At 31.7% G+C, this 20,288-nt stretch overlaps 2 protein-coding genes across 2 annotated transcripts; one reads left to right on the plus strand and one right to left on the minus strand.

Moving 5' to 3' along the window:
- The first annotated feature begins 2,879 nt into the window (after positions 1-2,879).
- Positions 2,880-6,511, plus strand: LOC120091464 (putative homeobox-leucine zipper protein ATHB-51). The gene is made up of 3 exons (XM_039049497.2): positions 2,880-3,170; positions 3,646-3,995; positions 5,828-6,511. The coding sequence occupies exons 1-3, from the start codon at positions 3,074-3,076 to the stop codon at positions 6,110-6,112; spliced, it is 732 nt and encodes a 243-aa protein (XP_038905425.1). The 5' UTR covers positions 2,880-3,073; the 3' UTR covers positions 6,113-6,511.
- Positions 6,512-8,472: 1,961 nt separating this feature from the next.
- Positions 8,473-10,824, minus strand: LOC120089882 (large ribosomal subunit protein eL24-like). Its single transcript, XM_039047307.2, has 5 exons — positions 10,667-10,824; positions 9,923-9,998; positions 9,572-9,673; positions 8,919-9,067; positions 8,473-8,821 (listed from the first exon to the last, which is right to left on the minus strand). The coding sequence occupies exons 1-5, from the start codon at positions 10,675-10,677 to the stop codon at positions 8,665-8,667; spliced, it is 495 nt and encodes a 164-aa protein (XP_038903235.2). The 5' UTR covers positions 10,678-10,824; the 3' UTR covers positions 8,473-8,664.
- Between the last annotated feature and the right edge of the window lie 9,464 nt (positions 10,825-20,288).

Genomic DNA, 20,288 nt, shown 5'->3' on the forward strand with positions numbered 1-20,288 from the left:
AAATTGACACATCTATAATACTTTCATCATGAGAAGCAAAAAACGAATTTCTTACTTTGAAATTGATAGTATATATTTTATATTAGTTGAGCTATATGTTATTATTATTATTATTATTATTTTTTACAATAAATCTAGAAAACAAAAGCTTAGAAAATAACAGGAGAATCTACGTTATGCATCTAGTGGATGATAAAAACTAATGAAAAAATAAATTTGTGCAACAAAACCAGGGATATAAACTATATTTTTGTCTGAAATTTTAAAGGATTTCAACTTTTAGGAACATCTTTCCTAATTTACACAAAAAAGAATTTGTAATTTATATTATTTTTGGAGGTGCTTAAATATAATAATAAGTTGTACTATATTAAAAAGTGATTCTATCCATTTTTTTAAAAGAACGATTTTATTATTTATAAATATGTTTATTTACATTCTTTCATATTTGGAAGATTTTTAGTTAATCATTTTAAAATCCTTTTTAGATAATTCCTTTCTCGAGTACTCGAGTTTCTTAAAAGAAAAATAGAGTTTAAATTAATTCAATTTTATAAGTATTTATTTTATTTGTTTAGATTAAAAAAGATATTATTTTCAAATATGGAAAAATGATCAACTTATTTACAAATATAACAAAATATGATAGTATCATGGTCATGTTTGTCCAGGGCGTGTTGTCCATGGTCACATATCCAAACTAATCTCTTTTTATCATGCTTTCATGTTATGTATTTGATTAGCTAAACTGGTTTACTTTTCTTGTACTTTTCTTTGTAAGTGACCGCTTGCCACTTTGCATATGCAATGGTGAAGACCCCAAAAATGTTTATAATATACTATGTGGGGGTAGGACCAACCCATCATATCTTCATAATCGAAGTTGTAAGCTATTAAGCTGTTGTCGTCGCTTATTGTTTTGTAGCCTTATGACAAGCTTTCTTTTCTCAAACATGCTTTCAAACGTTTGCGAAGACCTTTTCCTCTAAACCTATTTTCTAAAACCATTTTCAATGGAGGTTGCAAGAAACACTAATTGTGCCACCAGCTATTTGGATTTAGATTGGTTGACTTGTTCAAGAGCGGGAACAAGCGTTACAAAATCGCTTCAAGACCCTTTCGAGAGTGTGATTGTGACAATAGACATTGATAGATATCTATATTTAAAGTTCATATCAATATCTATTATTAATACTGATAGACATCTATCACTGATAAACAATGAAATTTTACTATATTTAAAAAAAAAAATCTACAATTTTATCATTTAAAATAATTATCCTTAAAAAAATCAAGCCACTTTAAATTATTAGTTTTAAAAAAAAGTGCAAATCTTCATTTGATTTAATTTTTGGTTCTCTTAAATAAAAGTATTCCAAACCCACTATTTGCCACATAAAACCCCACATCACTTTTGCATGATCAATCGTTGGATAAAGGGTGAACATTGCACTTAAAGTTTCATTAATAATTATGGTCCAACCATACAAAATTGGAGATAATAATTAGCTTAATTAAAACTTATGTCAGGTATAATAGAGATTACTTGGCTTAATTAATTGAGTTATATGTCACTATGATAAGATATAGCTTTGAACTCTAATAATATAGAAATACTCTTAATTATATAGTACATTATACATAATACACATTCCAATACTCTCTCTCATATTTTAGAAGAATGGAATATTGATTATATATGAGAGAGAAGTTGACAATTCCACATGATAATTAAGATCATGACAAAATGTGTATCCTATGATTATTAGAGAATAATCATATCATATATATATATATATATATGTATGTGTATATATATATATATATATATGTAAATGTATATTCCTCTTTACTCCAATTAGTATAAAAAAAATATACTATCAATCTTAAAATTAAAAGTTTGGTCTCCTACATAATGTAAAAAAAAAATCTTTTACAAAGAAATTGTTATCTAACAGATGTAGATTCAAAATTTTACTTACTCCTAATCACCACTCGGTACAAATTTGAGGTAATCTTTTGTAGCCTCTTTCCCAAGCGTCCAACGGTATGAAAATATTGATCACACCATGTTGTGATGACCTCCTCAAATATTTTCTCCAACGAACTTTACACCATGCATCTTAATTTGAAAGGCTAGAACAATAATATATATATATATAGTTCTTTTCATTTCTCTTGAAAACAAATAAAATGGTTTATCATTCTACATCCATTAACAACTTTATTTCAAAGGATTATTATGAGACAAAGAATATCTCAAATCTTACACGATCATCAATCCATCGTAACAATAAATTATTCGAAAAGACTGCCACAAAACATTGTTGATCGTTTTATACTGTAGAATATAAATGAGAATTAACACCATCATCAATCCATAGCCATTATACAACGAGAGGACTATGAATATATCAATCTAGTTAAGATATCCTAATACACCTACTGATAAATTACCTCTAATACGTATCTCATTCAAAACATCTTATGTACATACAAATTTCTAAACCAACATCCAACGGTTGTTAAAAAACAATCACATTGTGGTAGAAGTCTGAACGTTTCGTTGAGTAATCTTTCCACACGGTAACATTGATATTAAATAATTTTTCCCTTTTTTTTCTCTCTCTCTTCCTTTATGTGTCTCCAAGTTGGTGAAGAGATAAACATGTTTGCGTATAAAAATTTTGTGCCAGCTTCATCACTAAGTACTAACATTTATGTCTCTACATATACTCTCTATATAAATACACTCTTTATTTTTCCCTTTTTTCTTATCTCTCTCTTTACAAAATAAATAATTTTTTTAAAAAAAATGATAAACAGTAGAAGTAAGGCATAGAAACACTTTTCAACTCTGCTGACTCTCACCCTCTTAGTTGTAGCCCTAGTTTTCAACTGCCCTAATTCTCTCTCTCCCTCTCTCTCTCTCTTTATTTGTAGTTTTTTCATTTCCCATTTTCTTCACTTTCATCTTTCCACAATTCCTTATTACTTCACATTTCTCTCTCAATATCTCTTTTTTTTTTTTTCCCTTCTGATCGGAAAAAGTCACCGCCGGCCACCGGGAAATATGGAATGGGCTACCGGAAGTTTCAGACCCTTTGTTTCTCGAGCACCAGAATCTTCTTTTGGGTTTCTCTATAACTATAATCTTGAACAATTTCAGGGTAATATTTCCACATCATTTTAGGGTTCTTGAAACTTTTTTCTTTTTTGTTTACAAAATTGAAAAATAGTGATACCTAGATCGGAAAAATCGAATCTTTCTAGTAATTTAGGGCTTTTCATGGCGATTTTCTTAATGGAGTATTTTTTTTTTTTTTTGACAAAAATATTTTCTGTCTAGTTTCTTATGTTTTTATGTTGTTTTCAACGAGAAAGTGTCATTAAAAACTCAGAACTTTGAAGATCCGAGACAAAGGTTGTTTGGTTTTTAACTGTCTTATGTTTTGGAACTTGAATCTCTTGTAGATCCATGCAGAATCGAGTGAAGAAGGAAGAATGGGGACAATTACCACTTAGATCGTCTAAGATTTTTTAAAAAATAAAATTTTAAAATTTTAAAGTAGAAAATTTGTATGTATATTTATATATATAGAAAGTTTGAAGGTAAAATTTCGTCTCTCGCTATGAAAATTTCAGGTGTAGGCGTAGATGTGAAGCATTCGACGATGGCGGGGGCGTCGGAGACAGTGCTGCAAGGGCTGGTTCCAGGGATGGATATGAACAGCTATGGGAATTTGGAGAAGAAGAAACGGCTGAGCAGCGAGCAGCTCGAGTCACTTGAACGGAGCTTCCAGGAGGAGATCAAGCTTGATCCCGACCGGAAGCAGAAGCTGTCAAAGGAACTCGGTCTGCAGCCTCGTCAGATCGCCGTTTGGTTTCAAAACCGTCGTGCAAGGTGGAAGGCGAAGCAGCTTGAGCATCTCTATGATACTCTCAAGCAGGAGTTTGATGCCATTTCTAGAGAGAAACACAAACTTCAAGAAGAGGTAAGAAAAAAAACTTTCTTTTGTTTAATTTTTTCTTGATCTATGAAATGTCTGAGATTTTTATGTTAGGGTTGGTGTTTTGAGGGTTAAGTTGTGGGGAAAAAAAAATCATTCTCTCTCTCTCTCTCTTTTTTTTTTTTTTCAAATCTTGTTAAGATCTCAATTAAGGTTTTTATTTAGTGGTTTAGGGTTTGTTGGGGAAAAATTATTGATTTGTGAATTGAGTGTTTGAGATGATTATTTAATGTTGATATTTTGAGGTTAAGTTTTTTTGTAAAGAAAGTTATTGATTTTTTTTGTTCCAAATTAATAATCTTTCTTCAAGATCTCAAATTAAAGCTTTCATTAGTAAGCTAGGTTTTTTTCTTGAAGAAAATTATGGGATCTTATAGAAATGTATTGGAAAGTAGTTTTCAGTGCTCACATTAGATAAATTAATTGCTTTTAAAGAAAAAATAATTTGGATAAGTACTTTTATTATTTATTTTTAAATATTAATTTGTGAACCCAAAGCTTTCATTAAGTAGACGAGGGTTTATTTAAGAAAATTATGAGCTCTTTGGAAATGTTTGGAAAAATAGCTTCTGTGCTTTTTATAACAAAAATATGTTTGGGAATGATTGACATTATGAAAGTTAATTTCTAGTAAATGTACTTTTTAATTATCAAATCTTTTAATATTAAAGTTTTAATTAATAGATTAGGGTTCATTAAGAAAATTTAAGTTATTTTTCAACATTTTTATTCAATATGAGCTTTGGGTTTTTTTTTTTTTTTTTTTACTTTAAAATGAATAACAACACAATCTATATATATATATATATAGACACATATATATATGATAATGGAGTAGTGATTATGAAACTAATACACAAGAAGAGTTTGCAATTTATTATTCATTTCAATTTTCAAATTTTATTATTATTGAATTATCTTTTCCCCTTAAATTATAGTTGCTTAGATATTTGAATGGCATATTTTTTTATCCTTCCACCTTTTTTCTAAGATTATTCATTTCAAACAGTTTATCATCAAAATTAGGGTTATTTGATAGATTAGAACTACTTGTTATGGCATCATTTCCTCTTGAGGTAAGAGCTTTAACTTGAAATTTAATTGAGTATCATCCTCTTAAACTCTTGATATATATGAATATCTTGTTGCTTTTGAAACAGAGAACTTTGGGGGTTGTTTTAAGAGTGTATGGAAATATTTTTATTTAGTTTTTGTTATAAAAACATTAAAACAGGAATAATGTTACGGTAAACCTCCTAATCTCTTTCAGCTAGTATCTTGACATATTAGAATAATGATTTTTACTTTTACAATCCACATAAAATGTATTAATTATCCTAAAATCAATTTTGAAAAGAAAAAAAAAAAAGATTAAACCCATTTTTTTTAGAACTAATGTCAAACAAACCCCTTAAATTAAATTAGGGTTTCATATCTTCGTATATGCCTACTGGTCCACAATCGTATCTTTTATAAAAAAAAAATCTTCATATAACATTGAAATTAAAAGAAAAAAAATTATTGATGGTGAAGAAGGGAATTTAGATCTTGATTTAAAAAAGGGAGGGAATTTAGAGAAAATAAAAATGTATGAACTCATCACAAACCCCATTTGATTGTTTTATCCAAAGAAGTAAAATTATCAATCTAATTTCAAGAGTTTAAACTAATAAGTTACGGTAAATTTAATTTATATAAAAATATTTAACACTACGCTCTTGTGGGCTTAAAGATTTATACAAATTTAAACATACTTGCATTAAAGAGATGGATGAGGATGAGAATTTAATCATATCAATAATTTAACACGGTTGCAGGTAATGAAGCTCAAAAGCATGCTGAGAGAGCTTCAAACTGCAAGGAACCAAGTGTCGACGGTGTATACCGACTTGTCGGGCGAGGAGACGGTGGAAAGCACCTCGGTTGGAGCTGGCTGCTCGAGCAAGCCGAGACCAGTAGCTGCTGCAGCAGCAGCGGTGGCGGCCGCAAACCACTACCCGACGCCACCGGAGCAGTGCAACTATGTGTTCAACACAGAGGATTACAACCCCATGTCTCCAACTTTCTGGGGCTCTCTCCCATCCTCTTATCATCCCCAGTAGACTTTGTTTGCTTTGGCACTTTTGCCCTTCTCTTTTTATCAAGTTTTAATGTCTCCCAACTTAGCTTCTTTTTTTTTTTTTTTTTTCCTCCTTTTTTTCAAGAAAAAGTTAAGATTGTGAAGTGAGAGTTTAAATTAGGGTTTTAGAGAATACTCTTTGAAATTTGACAGTTTCTAATATCATTAGTCTCTTTTCTGGAGTCTTGGGATCTGTTTGGACAGTTCAGATCATACCACCTCAAATCTGGTTTCTTATTTTATATATAAAAAGAGGAGAAATTTGAGAAATTTATGGGGGGGGAAATTATTGAGAAAGAGTTGAGGTTATATGATCTGAACTTTCTGTGCTGATCTAAGAAGATCCCAGTTTAATAAAATTGAATTTATCTTTTGTGTTCCACTAATTAATTTGATGAAGATCCATATATGTGTGTTCTTTGATTAGGTTTTCTATTTCTCTCATTTTCCCATGGTTGTTTGGATGAGCTTGTATTGATGGCGATAACAATTTTGTTTTTAGTCTTTTTTTAGTACAATAGAAACAAGAAAATCTAAACTGTAGACCTCTTAGTTACAAACACATATGTATGCTAGTATTGAATTTTAGTATTTTAATAGTAGAAATTAAGTTATAACTATATCTTAGATTGACCTAAACTTTTGAGTTTGTGCCAATTTTTTTATCTTTTTCGAGAAATATATGATAGGTAGTGGGGTTAGCAGTCCTCGGTAATGGAGGTTAGTAGGTCGTTTATGCCAATAATTAAGTCCCTAAACTTTTTTTTTAAAAAAGTCTAATAAAGTTCTTAACTACCTTCAATTTATGTGTAGCCCTGAAATGTATCTAATAAATACATTTCTAAACTTTCACTTTTGTCTAACAAATCTAAAACTCATAAATTTGTGTCTAATAGGTTCTTTAGTTACCTTTTTTTTTATTTTTTTTTTCAAAATTCATGAAATTAAAAGTTTTGTGCTAGACCTATCATCAAAAGTCTTTAAATAATTAATGTCTTATTAGATATCAAATTCAATTTTTATGTCAAATAGATCGGTTAATTTTTAAAAATATTTGTTATATTAGAGATTTATTAGGCACAAAACTAAGAATTTTGAGACTCTATCAGATTTTATTTTATTTTTATTTTATTTTTATTTTTTGAAAAAAAGATACTTGGGGTCCTTACTCGAAAAGTATAGAAGAAGCATCATAATCATAACAAAGTTCGGCTTTAGAGCAGCAAGAAGCAATATTGATGATGATATCATCCCATATAGGGACATTCATGAGTATTCAACTTACCATTGAACATATTGAACTTTTGCCGTATGTTTCAATGGATATAGCACCAAAAATGTTGGAACAAAAAGATATTACGATTATAATTAATAGGCATATGACAACCATCATGGACCATCTAATAGTAAATAGAAGATGTTACCTTTTATCAAGGATTAAAAGATTTCTTGTACTTTTAACTTGATCTATGATATATCGTCTAGGGTACGATGAAAGTGCTAAAAAAGTGTCGACCTAATTAAGATCTCAATTTTGCAATTTTGCCACAGATTATAGATACGGTCCATATATCAGTACCATGAAAGCTGGACTAAACATGAAATTTAAACTTATATCCACGTGTTTCAGTAGTTTGTCTATTTAATTTTTTTAATTTAGATTTATTTATTTTTCTTTTGAGGTAAGAAAATATATATTTTTAAATCTTAGCTACATATATACTTACAAATATACCTAGAATTTCAAAACAATTTCTAAAGTTGACTGTTTGGGAAAGAAATATGTTTAATAGAATAAGGATGACTTCTAAGAACATGGTAGCATTATCAAATTAAGTTTATATTACCTATAGTTCAAAAAGAGTGGGAAAATATATCTATTCATATTCTGGTTCGTGGGGTTCTTAAGAATTTTGGTTCATGGAGTTCTTGTGAACAGAACATAACAAATCAAACAACATTGTCAGCATCATCTCATCGTTGCTAATTTCCATTAGACATTAATGTTTCATGTTATGTGGGAAAACAGAGTTCGAAAGAATAATAAATAAAATAGATTGCAAAACGATTCAAAATATGAGAAGTCTTCAATTCAAGAAGAAATAAATGAAGAACAAAAGAAAAAAAAATGAAAATGAGACCCAATTCTTCAAAACCAATAACCAAATAGTTATCAAACAATGACTAAATTAAATTGGTTAGAAAGGTTTTCATCTAATAGAAGTAACTTCAAATTACATGAAGTGTACACAACAGCTCCCCCAGTGGTTAAATAATGTAAAATGCATAATGAGAGCCTTTCACAGTACACATTTCATCGAGCGAAAAATTAGAACATTCGAATGGAAGAACTCAAAAAACAAAAAATAACTGCATTGCTCAATTGTAAAGCTTTCTCCAAGATCAACTAAGTGCACAATAAGTTTACCAATTAATACAGATCACTTCTCATAACACGTTAAGTACTCAAAATTAACAGATGTCCTATCTACTAAACTGGCCAATTTAAATAACAAAACAAACCAAAATAGGAGATCAACGCTTCCCACCGCCACCACCGAGCTTTGGACCCTTGGATGCAGGTCCCTTGGCAACATTACCCTTGCCTGGAGCCTTCTGTGACTTGGCCAAAACTTCTGCCTTCTTGGCCTTCTTCTCGTCCTTGGTTTTCTTAATCCTTTCCTTAATTTCACTGACACAATCAAAAGTTATTTCAGTACAAATTCATATGTTTCATTTCATGTATAACAGTTCTATTCTTGTTCAATCATTCTTTCACGAGTACACACCGCAGAGCAGCTTCTCTGGCAGCATCACGCACTTCTGGCTTTTCGGCTCTCTTCTTCTGGATGACTTCCAATGTTGCACCAACAATGGACCTAGAGTACGGCTTCCTGGTGGTACGTCTTCTCTTCTTCACAGCCTCTTGAGCAATATCCTACAAATATCAAAATAAGATAAAATAAAGATTAATTGCCCCACCAAACCCACAAAACAACATTCAGAAAAAATGGCTTATGACCAGGATTAATGGGTGTTTTGTAAACTTTTAACACTTCTTGCAAATGGAGGACTAGGATATCATTTTGGTCATTAAACTTAAACATGTCAGCCATTATAATCCTACATAAAAATAGTAATGATTAAGGCAAATTTGTATACACATGATGCCTCACTCAGTATTACGGTTAAATTACCACTAAACTCACATTGTAAACTCTAGGTTTGGATCGAGTTATTCTATTATTTGTAACACATAAATATCAGTAATGTGACTTGTATCAGCAAGTCCCCCCTGTAACATTTTTAGGATGGGGATCATTTATGTGATGAGATTTATATATGGTATAAAAGACTATTCACTCAATAGTCTTGACATCAAGAAAAATGAACAAAAAAAATAAACAAAAGAACCAAAGTCTGTAGAAAATCTTAATATTACCTTCTTATGCTGCTTCCTGTACATGGCTGTCCAGGTAAGCTTTGAAGGCTTCAGCCGGTTGTGGAAGTACCTCTTACATTTTGAGTTAGCAAAGAGAAACACCTAACAGATAGACAGAGAAAAAAGTCAAACAAACAGGGGAAAACAATAAGAATAATTCAAATGAATGTAATAACAAAGTCTCCAACCCCCCATTCTAGAGGGTAAAAGCTTAATAATTTCCTAGAAATTCATCAATTAGTAAATATTAACTAGAGAAAAACGAAGTTAACAAATTTTTTAATAATTAGTTAAAAATGAAATTCATCAATTTATGTCGAAACATGTCTAAAATATGGTAATCAAAATCACCTGAGAATCAGCCCGGACAAATCTGATGCCTTTCCCTGGGTATATCTTGCCACCACTAAATCGACAAAGTTCAGTCCTGAAAAGCCCATTAAATTATTAGGAGCAGAATTGTAAAAAAGGGCACTAGGTTCACCATATTGTCTCATGTACTTCTTTTCCCACATACATGGCCATGAACAAGATAGAAATCATGAATATCGAAGCTTTCACATTTCGTTTGAGCAAGTAACCAAGATACAGTTATCCAAAGAACCCGCTTGCTCAAACAATAAATTATAGCATTGGTTTCTAGTAGCAAACAACTGTCCATCTAAATCTTCCCCTCTAATCAAACTACGAACCCTGTGACCAATTATCCATCATAAATACATCCTTCCAATCAGATTACTAAACCACAACAGATGCCGATCCTGATATTGGCCATTTTACCATGTCAATACAATGAAATGCAGAATTCTTGAAAATAGCATACGTGGCTTATGCTTCCCAATTAAGAAAATAACCCACAGTGAACTTCGTTAAAGATTTTGAGTTCCTCAAATTAAAGGTTTTCAAAGCAAAATCTATTCGTCGCCCAAAAATACGTAAAACCTTAAACTTCTGGAGAGTTAACGATGCACGGACAAATGCAAAAACGGAATCAGAAAAACATGTTGACATGTACAACGAAAACAGAGTATATGCAATCAAAATGGCAATCAGATCTAACAAGACATGAGAATAGAGATGAAGGGTTTGACGAACTTGAGAACCATGGCCGCTGTTGATGCTGAGCTTCCTGCCGCACTATTTGATGAAACCCTAAAGGCAAAACCCGCTGAATCGGTAGGTTATATTGGAATGGTTGGACAGCCTTTTGGGCCTGACTCACTTTGAGCTTGGGCTTGAGCTAAAACCGGCATGAAAATTTGACTCGCTCAAATGAATATAATAGCCCGGGAGAAAAAAAAAATTGAGGAAATCTCGAGCATTACCTATAGATACATCCTACTGATTCTTTTGAAGAGAGTATTCAATTTGTTCAATCATAATTAGTCAGGTTTCAAATTTTCTTTTTTTAAATATTTTAATTCTTTTTTAAACAAATGGTATAGATGGCACAAAATAAAAGATACAAGTGAAAAATGAGTATTTTTTTTTAAACAAATGAATTTTGGTCTTCTGCTTATGTCACCACTATGTGAAATTATCACTCTAACCTTAAATGCATTCTTCTTTTATTTTCTTCGTTTTACAATTCTTTTTCTTTCTTTTTTTTTCTTTTTTAGTTTCTTCTTCTCCCTTTTTTCTTTTTTTACAATTCTTTTTTTTTTTTTTTTTGCATTTCTTCTTCTGTTTTTTTTTCCTATTTTTGTTTCTTTTTTATTTTTTTTTCTGCATTTCTATTATAGCCATAGATTTCCTTAGATTTGCATGGGTAAGGGTTGATTCAACCGCACCAGCTCAATAAGCCTCCCATTTCAAGGGTAAAATCGAGTAGATAGTTGGGGACATAAGGTGAAAAACAGAATTCACTCTTACCTGCCATTATGGATAGTAGAGAGGTTGTTCCCTTAAGTGTTGAATCCGGGTTTTGAAAAGGGGCCCCACCCTCTCATTGGCCTGAGAGGGACCCGATTTAGTGATTCGATCACAAACATATTGTTTATTAGAGGATCAGTGGGACTATAACTCTCAGGGTTTTGAACTGGAGAGGTTATCTCAACAAAATCAATGAGAGTTTCTGAAGTTGTTATCCAGAGATAGATTCATTATATTAGATAATGTACTTTTTGTTCTGAAATAAAAAGAAATCTTATATCTATCTCTTGTTAGAACAGTTGTACAAAGTATCTTTTGACATAGATGAAGTGTTCATTAGCAAAAAAAGTATTTTTTTTATTCTACTAGAAAATAACTTATATGTTAAAACCAACCAAAGCGAAGGCCATTTTAAATATTGCGGTTGAAATGCAAAACAAAAGGCAAAAAGTTTGTTCAAGTAAATATCTCTTGCACTTAAGCCTTGGTCACATTAATCTCAATGAGATTGGGAGATTGGTTAAAAGTGGTCATCTAAACAAGTTAGAAGGCAACTTCTTACCTCTATGTGAGTCTTGTCTTAAGGGTTAAATAATTAAAAGATCTTTTACGAGAAAAAGTCTTAGAGGCAAAGAACCCTTAGAGCTTGTGCATTCAGACCTCTGTGGTTCGATGAATGTCAAAGCATAAGGAGGGTATGAATATTTCATCAGATGATTATTCAAGGTACGATTATGTTTACCTAAATTCATCATAAGTCTTAAGTACTTGAAACATTCAAGGTGTATAAGACTTAAGTTGAATACTTGTTAGGTAAAACATTTAAAACACTTCGATCAGATCGAGGTGGAAAGTACATAGACCTTAGATTGCAGGACTATTTGATAGAACATGGGATCTAGTCACAATTCTCTGCACCTAGTGCCTCAGCAGAACAATGTATCGGGGAGAAGAAACAGAACTCTGTTAGACATGGTTCGGTTGATAAATGAGCTATGCTCAGTTGCCTAATTTGTTTTGGGGATACGCAATAGAGACTCCTATATATTTTTTGAACATAGTTTCCAATAAAGGATTTCTGAAATTCCATATGGGTTATGGAGAGGTCATAAAAGTTGTTTATGACATGTAAAGGTTGTTTATGTTATTCAGAATTTGGGGTCGACCGACACGTGTGTTGATGTAAAACCCTAAGGAATTGGAATGTTGTTCAACAGTATGCCTATCTGTAGGCTACCCAAAAGATGAATACTTCTTCAACCCAAAAGAAAATAAAGTATTTGTATCTACAAATACTACTTTTCTTGAAGAAGATCACATAAGAGATCAACAATCTTGTGATAAGCTAGTATTGAGTCAAAGTTTCCATAGAAGTAACAAAAAAATCAATAAGTGTTGTTGGTTTAGCTGGTCATATAGCAAGAGTTGTTAGAACTAGTCAGATGTATCTTTCTCAAGAGTTGAGAGTGTGTCGATGTAGTAGGAGGGTTGTGTGACAGCCAGACCATAACATGGGTTTACTAAAAACTCATGTCATCAATTTTTTATGATGGCATCGAGAATCACCTCAAGGAGTTGAGGATATAAGATGCATTATATATATATTTGAAGTTAGAAATCTATTATATGCTAATTAATTTACAAAGATCCTCACGACTAAAGTGTTTGAGGGTCACCTAGTGAGTCTAGGACTATGAGTTGTATAATATAGGACAAGTGGGAGAAAAACCCATGGATATATGATGCCTAGTGAAGACAAACCATGTGTATGTGATGCCCTAGTGTATTGAATTTCTATCTAAAACTCAAACAACTCAACATTATGTGAATACACGTGTTACCATTAGAGTTTTAGTCAAAGTGGGAGTTTGTTGGATTTTATGTTCTAAAACTCGTGGTTTATAAATAATAAACTTATTCTGTTATCAATAAAGATGTTATTGAGGCTTATTTAACAAAGTTGTTATTGAATGTATCAAATTTCTTATTTCGTTTTAGAAAGAACCTAAATCCAATAAACTAATACACGAATACTTGGACTTTATGTAGTGACATAAAAGTTGATCAAGTTCGAGTAGATAGTCAAAATGGTCTATTGTATACGGATAAGGTTAGGTACCTTATCTTGGGGACATTATCAGATGTGGCCCACTTTGTATTTAGTACAAACAATGTGATCCTGAATCGTTCATGTGGAGACATGCAAGTGGAGGCATCCTATATACAAAGAGTTTGTATAAGACCAGACCAAGAAATAAGTCACTCTTACTTTATAATATTGTTTACTGTTTAAGACTAACTATTTCAAAATGATGACCTAGGTAATTTGACTTTAATCTTGAGCTAATTATGAACTCCTATTTATTCAAGATTATCCTTAGATTTGCATGGGTGAGGGTTGGCTCAATAGCGGCGACTCAATAAGCCTCCCATTTTAGGGGTAAGAGTGGGTAGATAGCTGGGGACATAGGGTATAAGACGAAATTCACTCATACCTGCCATTAGGGATAATAGAGAGGGTTGTTCTCTTAAGTGTCGACTCTGGGTCTTGAAAAGGGGCTCCACCTTCTCATTGGCCCGAGAGGGACCCGATTTAGTGATTGGATCACAAACCAATTGTTCATTAAAGGATCAGTGGGACTTAAGGAGCACAATATAATCTTGGGGATGAAATAGTTTTTTGACCTAGTCATTATTACGAACAACCTGTGAAGGGTTGACTTACTGATTATGGTTATATCGAGATGACAAAAATATATCTACAGTGAGGGGAGTACAACTACTGAACTTTAGTAGAGTGATCCAATAGGTCAAAATTGCATCAAAAGTCAAATTGTTGACTAGGTTACAAAAAGCAACAAAAGTCAAAATGTTGACTTTTGACTGTCAAAATTGTTGACTTTGGACTTTGAGAGTCAAACTTTGACCTTTGACCAAGTTAGTGGAAAGATCCAACAATTTTGAGTGAGAAATTCCAACATTTGCATTGCTAGGTGTTGTTTTCAAGTGAAGACATTTGCCTCACTAATCCCACTTTGAGTTGGTGGATTTTTAGTGTCAAATTCTCATCAAACTCAAAGTTGCATGTTTTGCATGATATGGCCTATAAAAAGAAGAGTTCTTTGATCTCTTTTTTAGCCAAGTGGTTTTTCATGAGATTATTTGATAATCTTAACCTATTTTTTTTTTATCAAATCCTTAACCTTTTCCTCTCCAAATTAATAACTCAATGGATCCCACCATCCTGTTCTAAGGCCGGAGAATAGTCGGGAAGACTCTCGTGGTGGTTTACGAATCGTTCGTGAGGAGATTAGCGTGGATTTAGAGAAGATTTGAGACTACTAAGGTTGTATCTCTTCTACCATTTGTTCTTAATTTAATTACATGCTTACTTTGAAATTAACCTAATTAGAGTCCTTTAGATCCATTATTTCTTCCACTACTCATGTGTTCATTCCATCATTTGGATCAACTTCCAAAATAGTGAGAAATTTTCTAAGCCAAACGACTTCTTTAGCAGCTTCGCAGGCAGCTACATACTCAACCTCCATAGTAGAATCCACAATACAACCTTGCTTAGTGTTGCGCAATGCTATAGCTCCTCAATTTAGAGTGAACACTGATCCTGATGTGGATTTCCTTGAATCTTTATCACTTTGAAAATCAGAGTCAGTGTATCTTGTAAGGATCAAATCCTTAGCCCCATACACGAGCATATAGTTCTCGTTCTCCTAAGATACTTGAGAATAACTTACTGTTGTCCAGTGATCAAATCCTAGATTGGATTGATATCTACTGACTACTCCCACTACATGGCATATATTAGGTCTAATACATAATATGACATACATCAGGCTACCCACTACAGATGCATAGGAAATCTATCTTATCTCCTCAACCTCTTGAGGTGTCTTAGGACACTGTTCCTTAGACAAGATAATTCAATGGCTGAAAGGTAACAAACTCTTCTTGGAATTTTGCATCGAAATATCTGACAATCACTTTGTCAATATAGAATGCTTGAGACAAGGCTAGTGTTTGTTCTTTCGATCCCTTATAATTTGGATCCTTAGAGCAAATTGTGCTTCACCCAAATCTCATTTAGAATTGAGCAACTAGCCATTCTTTTATGGTAGTCAGGTAACCTACATTTTTCCCAATGAGTAGGATATCTTCCACATTCAACACAAGAAAAGTTACGGAACTATTGATGATCTTCTTGTGAACACAAGGCTCATCAACATTTTGATCAAAATCATGACTACAGTATCAATCCTTTTATTCTAAGATCGAGATGCTTGTTTCAATCCATAAATGAATCTATTAAGCTTACAAACTTTTTGCTCTTGACCTTGTTCAATGAATCCCTCTAGTTGGGTCATGTAGATGGTTTCGTCAAGATTACCATTTAAAAAGACAGTCTTGACATCTATTTGTCATATCTTATAATCGTAATATGTGGTCATATCTTATAGTTATAATATGTGGCAATAGATAAGACTCTTACCCACTGTAATTTAGGTTCCATTCTTATTGCCTCATTACCATCAACCATCCTTAACCCTTCAACCCCATTTTGAACTCTCCAAATTGCAACCTCTGATGTTCTAGTAGCAACTATAAGCTTGCCGATTTGTTTATGAGAAATCTCATGTACAGAACAATACCAGTAGGGTAAATCCCATAAAAGCATTAGAAGACTGCCCCCAACAATTTCACTTCACTATTGATACTCCCTCTTTTATTTATTCATTTGTTATTTTAAGAAAACACAAACAACGGTAAGTATCATTTCTATTGCAATTTGCAGCATTGTGGGTTTTCAAGTAACTTCATGTGATATAGGAATTGAATAATAAAATTATTCAATGCTCACTACACATTTGATTTCTAATGAAAATTCTGCAATCTCATTCGTACTTAATACAGACTAAAAATCCATCCATCAACTACAATTCTTCTGCAAACAGTTAGATCCATAAGACTCGAAAGTTCTTAATTGTCGATTCGGATTAGTTTCGGATGAATTTGAACACTTTTAGAAAAGTTTCAAATCTACTTTGTTGAGTTTTAGTTAGAAACGTTTTGTTTCAGCTTTTTCACACTTAGTTAAAGTAATTTAGTTTATTCCATGACTCTTGAAAACTTTTGATTGTAGGTTCGGACTCTAGCAAAGACACAAAGTCTTAAAGGTAAGATTTAGGGGATAAAGTCTCCATTAGACCCCTTCAAGCCTTTAGTAAGTTCTATAAATTAGTTTATGATTCTTGAAATTTATCATTTTGTAGTTGGAACCTGATTTAGAGTGCAAATTAAGAGTTGAGATTGTTTTTAAGGTAAAAATGATCTCTTGAATGTTTTTTCAATCTTGATTTAGAAATTTGAGTTGATTTCTCACTTTTTTTCCGCTAGTGTTCAAATCTTTTTGGGTAAGATTTAGTAAGTGAGAATGCTCTAAAATCCTTTCGAACTTAAATAAGGTCCCCGAATCAAGTATTAGAGGTTTATAAATGTGATGGGCAAGGAATATTGTATTGGGTGCAAATTTATATTTAAAACGGTCCGTTGATTATTTTTAAAACGGTCCATTGATTATTTTTAAAATAGTCCGTTGATTATATTTAAAACAGTCCGTTGATTAATTTTTAAAATGGTCCGTTGATTAATTTTAAAATGGTCCGTTTCGATGTTGAATGCCTATAAAAGGCAAGGCCTTCAGCCATTCGTGGGATACATAATTCATTTTCTTAATTCCCCAATTCATTTTTCTCTCCTCCTCCATCTTAGCTTTCCGAGCAGTGAGTTTAGAAGGGGTATACGTTCTGATCGGTAATGGTGCATTTTCGATTGGTTTTCATTTGGTTGTTTTATCCTGGGGACGACGTGGAAATTTTCAGACATGCTTGCAAACTTGGGCAAAGCCACGAAACGTCTTAAAGAGAGCGAGCTCCGCGACTCAGTCTATAATAAGTTTCTGTTTTACAAGTTTTGCTCTTCGCTTGACCGCCGTACCTTAACGGTTTACAGTTCGTCGTTCTGAGGGTCCTGCCGTTTTCAACATATTGAAATGGATATACATGGCTGTGCTTACATACAATGATAGAGAAGACATGACAAGCATGATGGTGAGTTGGGCTACTTCATTTGGGGCCAGTGTCTATTATTAACAATTGTTCTGAGTAATGTTTCAAAATTAATAATAGAGTTGTTGGGTTAACTTGATTCAACTACATCCAATTTGATTTCAACTTTCAGGATAACGAATTATGTATTGTTAGATTGCCTCTACGTAAGCAAACTAGAGTGTAGCTTAAGATAGAGCATACCTTGAGTATAGCTCAAGTGATACAACATTTATGTCTTCCTGGAAACTCTTATAGGTTGTGTTATTATTATTATTATTATTACTAATTTCAGTTCTAGATTGGGTTCTGGTAGGTCTAGCAGAAAGACAAACTTTAAAAACAAAAGTCATATTGAAATGATGGTTGTGACTTTATTTTTTTCTTCTTTTTTGAAGATCAATTCATTCATGTCTTATGGATAACAAGCATGAGTGAGATCTTGATGAAGATTGGAGTAAGAAAGGAAACTTGGCTTGCATCCATTTCAAGGTATTTCTTCAACTTCCTTGTGGAAATGAACTTAATTTTATGTAATTTTTGTTGCTGAAAAATGTTGATGTAAGAACATTCTGTTTTGAGTAGTTTTAGCGGGTAATTGTTAGCTTATTACTTGCAGTGATGTTTACTTTTTAATAACTAACTCTCTAGATATTTAGACTTTAGAGCTTTATGCATATATTAGTCAATATAACTTATTGATAGGCTAATTAAACAATTTGTCACTTTCTTTGTTGTAAATTAGTTAATTTTTGTTTATAGTTAAGTTGTATATATAATAGCAATTAAGATTTTATTCTGTGCATGTACAGATTAAAGAAAAATATTATTAACTTACACAAGCGTAAGCAAAAAAAAAAGTGTATATGTATTTTTATTTTTTTAATGATGAAACCATGATAGACAATTAATAACGGACTATTATGGATAAAAAGTAGGTGAAAAACTAACATTAAAAATGAAGTTTAATGTCGGTTGAAAATTGACATTGAAGATAATTGGTATTAAAATTTTGGTCTTCTATAATGTTGGTTTTAAATTGACATTAAAGACAACTGACATTGAAAACTTTTTATAACATGATCTCCAATGTCGGGTTTCACTCGACATTGTACCTCTGTAGTGTTAGTTTTAAATCGACAATAAAGTTTAGTTTTGTAGCGGTGATATGTTGGATATGATTCTCCATCAATGATTAAATATCTTCAACCCTTGATGGATGATATATTTATTGCACGATTTGCACGATTTGCTTATTGCCATTTTAGTGAGACAAATTTTCCAATATTATGGGAGAAGTTAAGAAGTTGGAAAAAGAAATTATATGAAATACATCATTATTGTCTCATTTAGATCCAACGTAAGCTTGAAGTTCAAAAAATAATTGATTTGCATTCATTTGCAAGATATAGCAATCAATTACTAGATGTATTTTATAGATGCTAAAAAAGTAATTAAATCACTTATATCAGTTGCAAATGTTCCATAAAAAATTGATATCCCTTACTTATAATGTTGTTCTTAATATTATATATGAAAATGAGGATCTTGACCTAAAATCTGTTGAAGAATATCGATATAGAAAAAATTGGCTTCAATGGAAAGAAGCAATTGAGATAGAATTAAACTCACTTTCACAACATCATGTTTTTTGACCAATAGTCTGAACACCATAAGATGTCAAACTTGTGGAATACAAATGGATATTTGTAAGAAAAATAAATTAAAATTATGAGCTCGTAAGATATATCAAGACTAATTACACAAGTTTTTTATTTTTTATTTTTTTTATTTTTTACAAAGACCTGATATTGATTATAAGGAGACATACTCTCCATGGTGGATACAATTACACTAAGATTTTTAATTCGCTTGATTGTAAGTATGGATGGATGTTTTCATGACATTTTTATGTGAATTTCTTGATAATGATATTTATATGAAAATCACAAAAGGATTTAAGATACCTGAAACATATAAATCAAGTTATCAAGAATTGTATTTAATAAAGTTACAGAGATCATTATATGAATTGAAACAATCAGGACAAATGTGGTACAATCGCATGAGTGGATATTTGTTAAAAGAAGGATATCAACACAATTCAATATGTCCATATGTTTTTATAAAGAAATCACAGTCAGGATTTACTATTATAACTATATAGGTTGATGATTTAAATATAATTGGAACTCTAGAAAAGCTTACAAAGACAATATAAAAAAGAATTTGAGATGAAAGATCTCGAAAAAAAATTTTTTATCTTGGTTTGCAATTAAGTATTTAGCATGTGGGATATTTGTTCATCAATCAACCTATGCAGGAATAATCTTAAAAAGATTCTATATAGATAAAGCACATTCATTAAATATTCTAATGAAAATTCATTCACTGGATGTGAAGAAAGATATATTTCGGCCGCGATATGATAATTAAGAACTTCTTGGTCTTGAAGTACCATATCTTAGTGTAATTGGTGTACTTATGTATCTTGCTAATAATACAAGATCAGAAATTCCATTTTCATTAAGTTTATTAGCTAGATAATGTTCTTTTCCAACAAAAAGATATTGGAATAAAATTAAGCATATACTCCGTATCTCCAGAGAATGATCGATATGAGTTTGTTCAAATAAATTGAATTTTGATTTAGTTGGTTATGCAGATTATAGATATTTATTTGATCCACACAAAGTTAGATCTCAAACATATTATCTATTCAC

This window comes from Benincasa hispida, chromosome 11 (genome assembly GCF_027475165.1).
Source record: "Benincasa hispida cultivar pf3 chromosome 11, pf3_genome.v1.1, whole genome shotgun sequence".
Classification (NCBI taxonomy): Eukaryota; Viridiplantae; Streptophyta; class Magnoliopsida; order Cucurbitales; family Cucurbitaceae; genus Benincasa; species Benincasa hispida.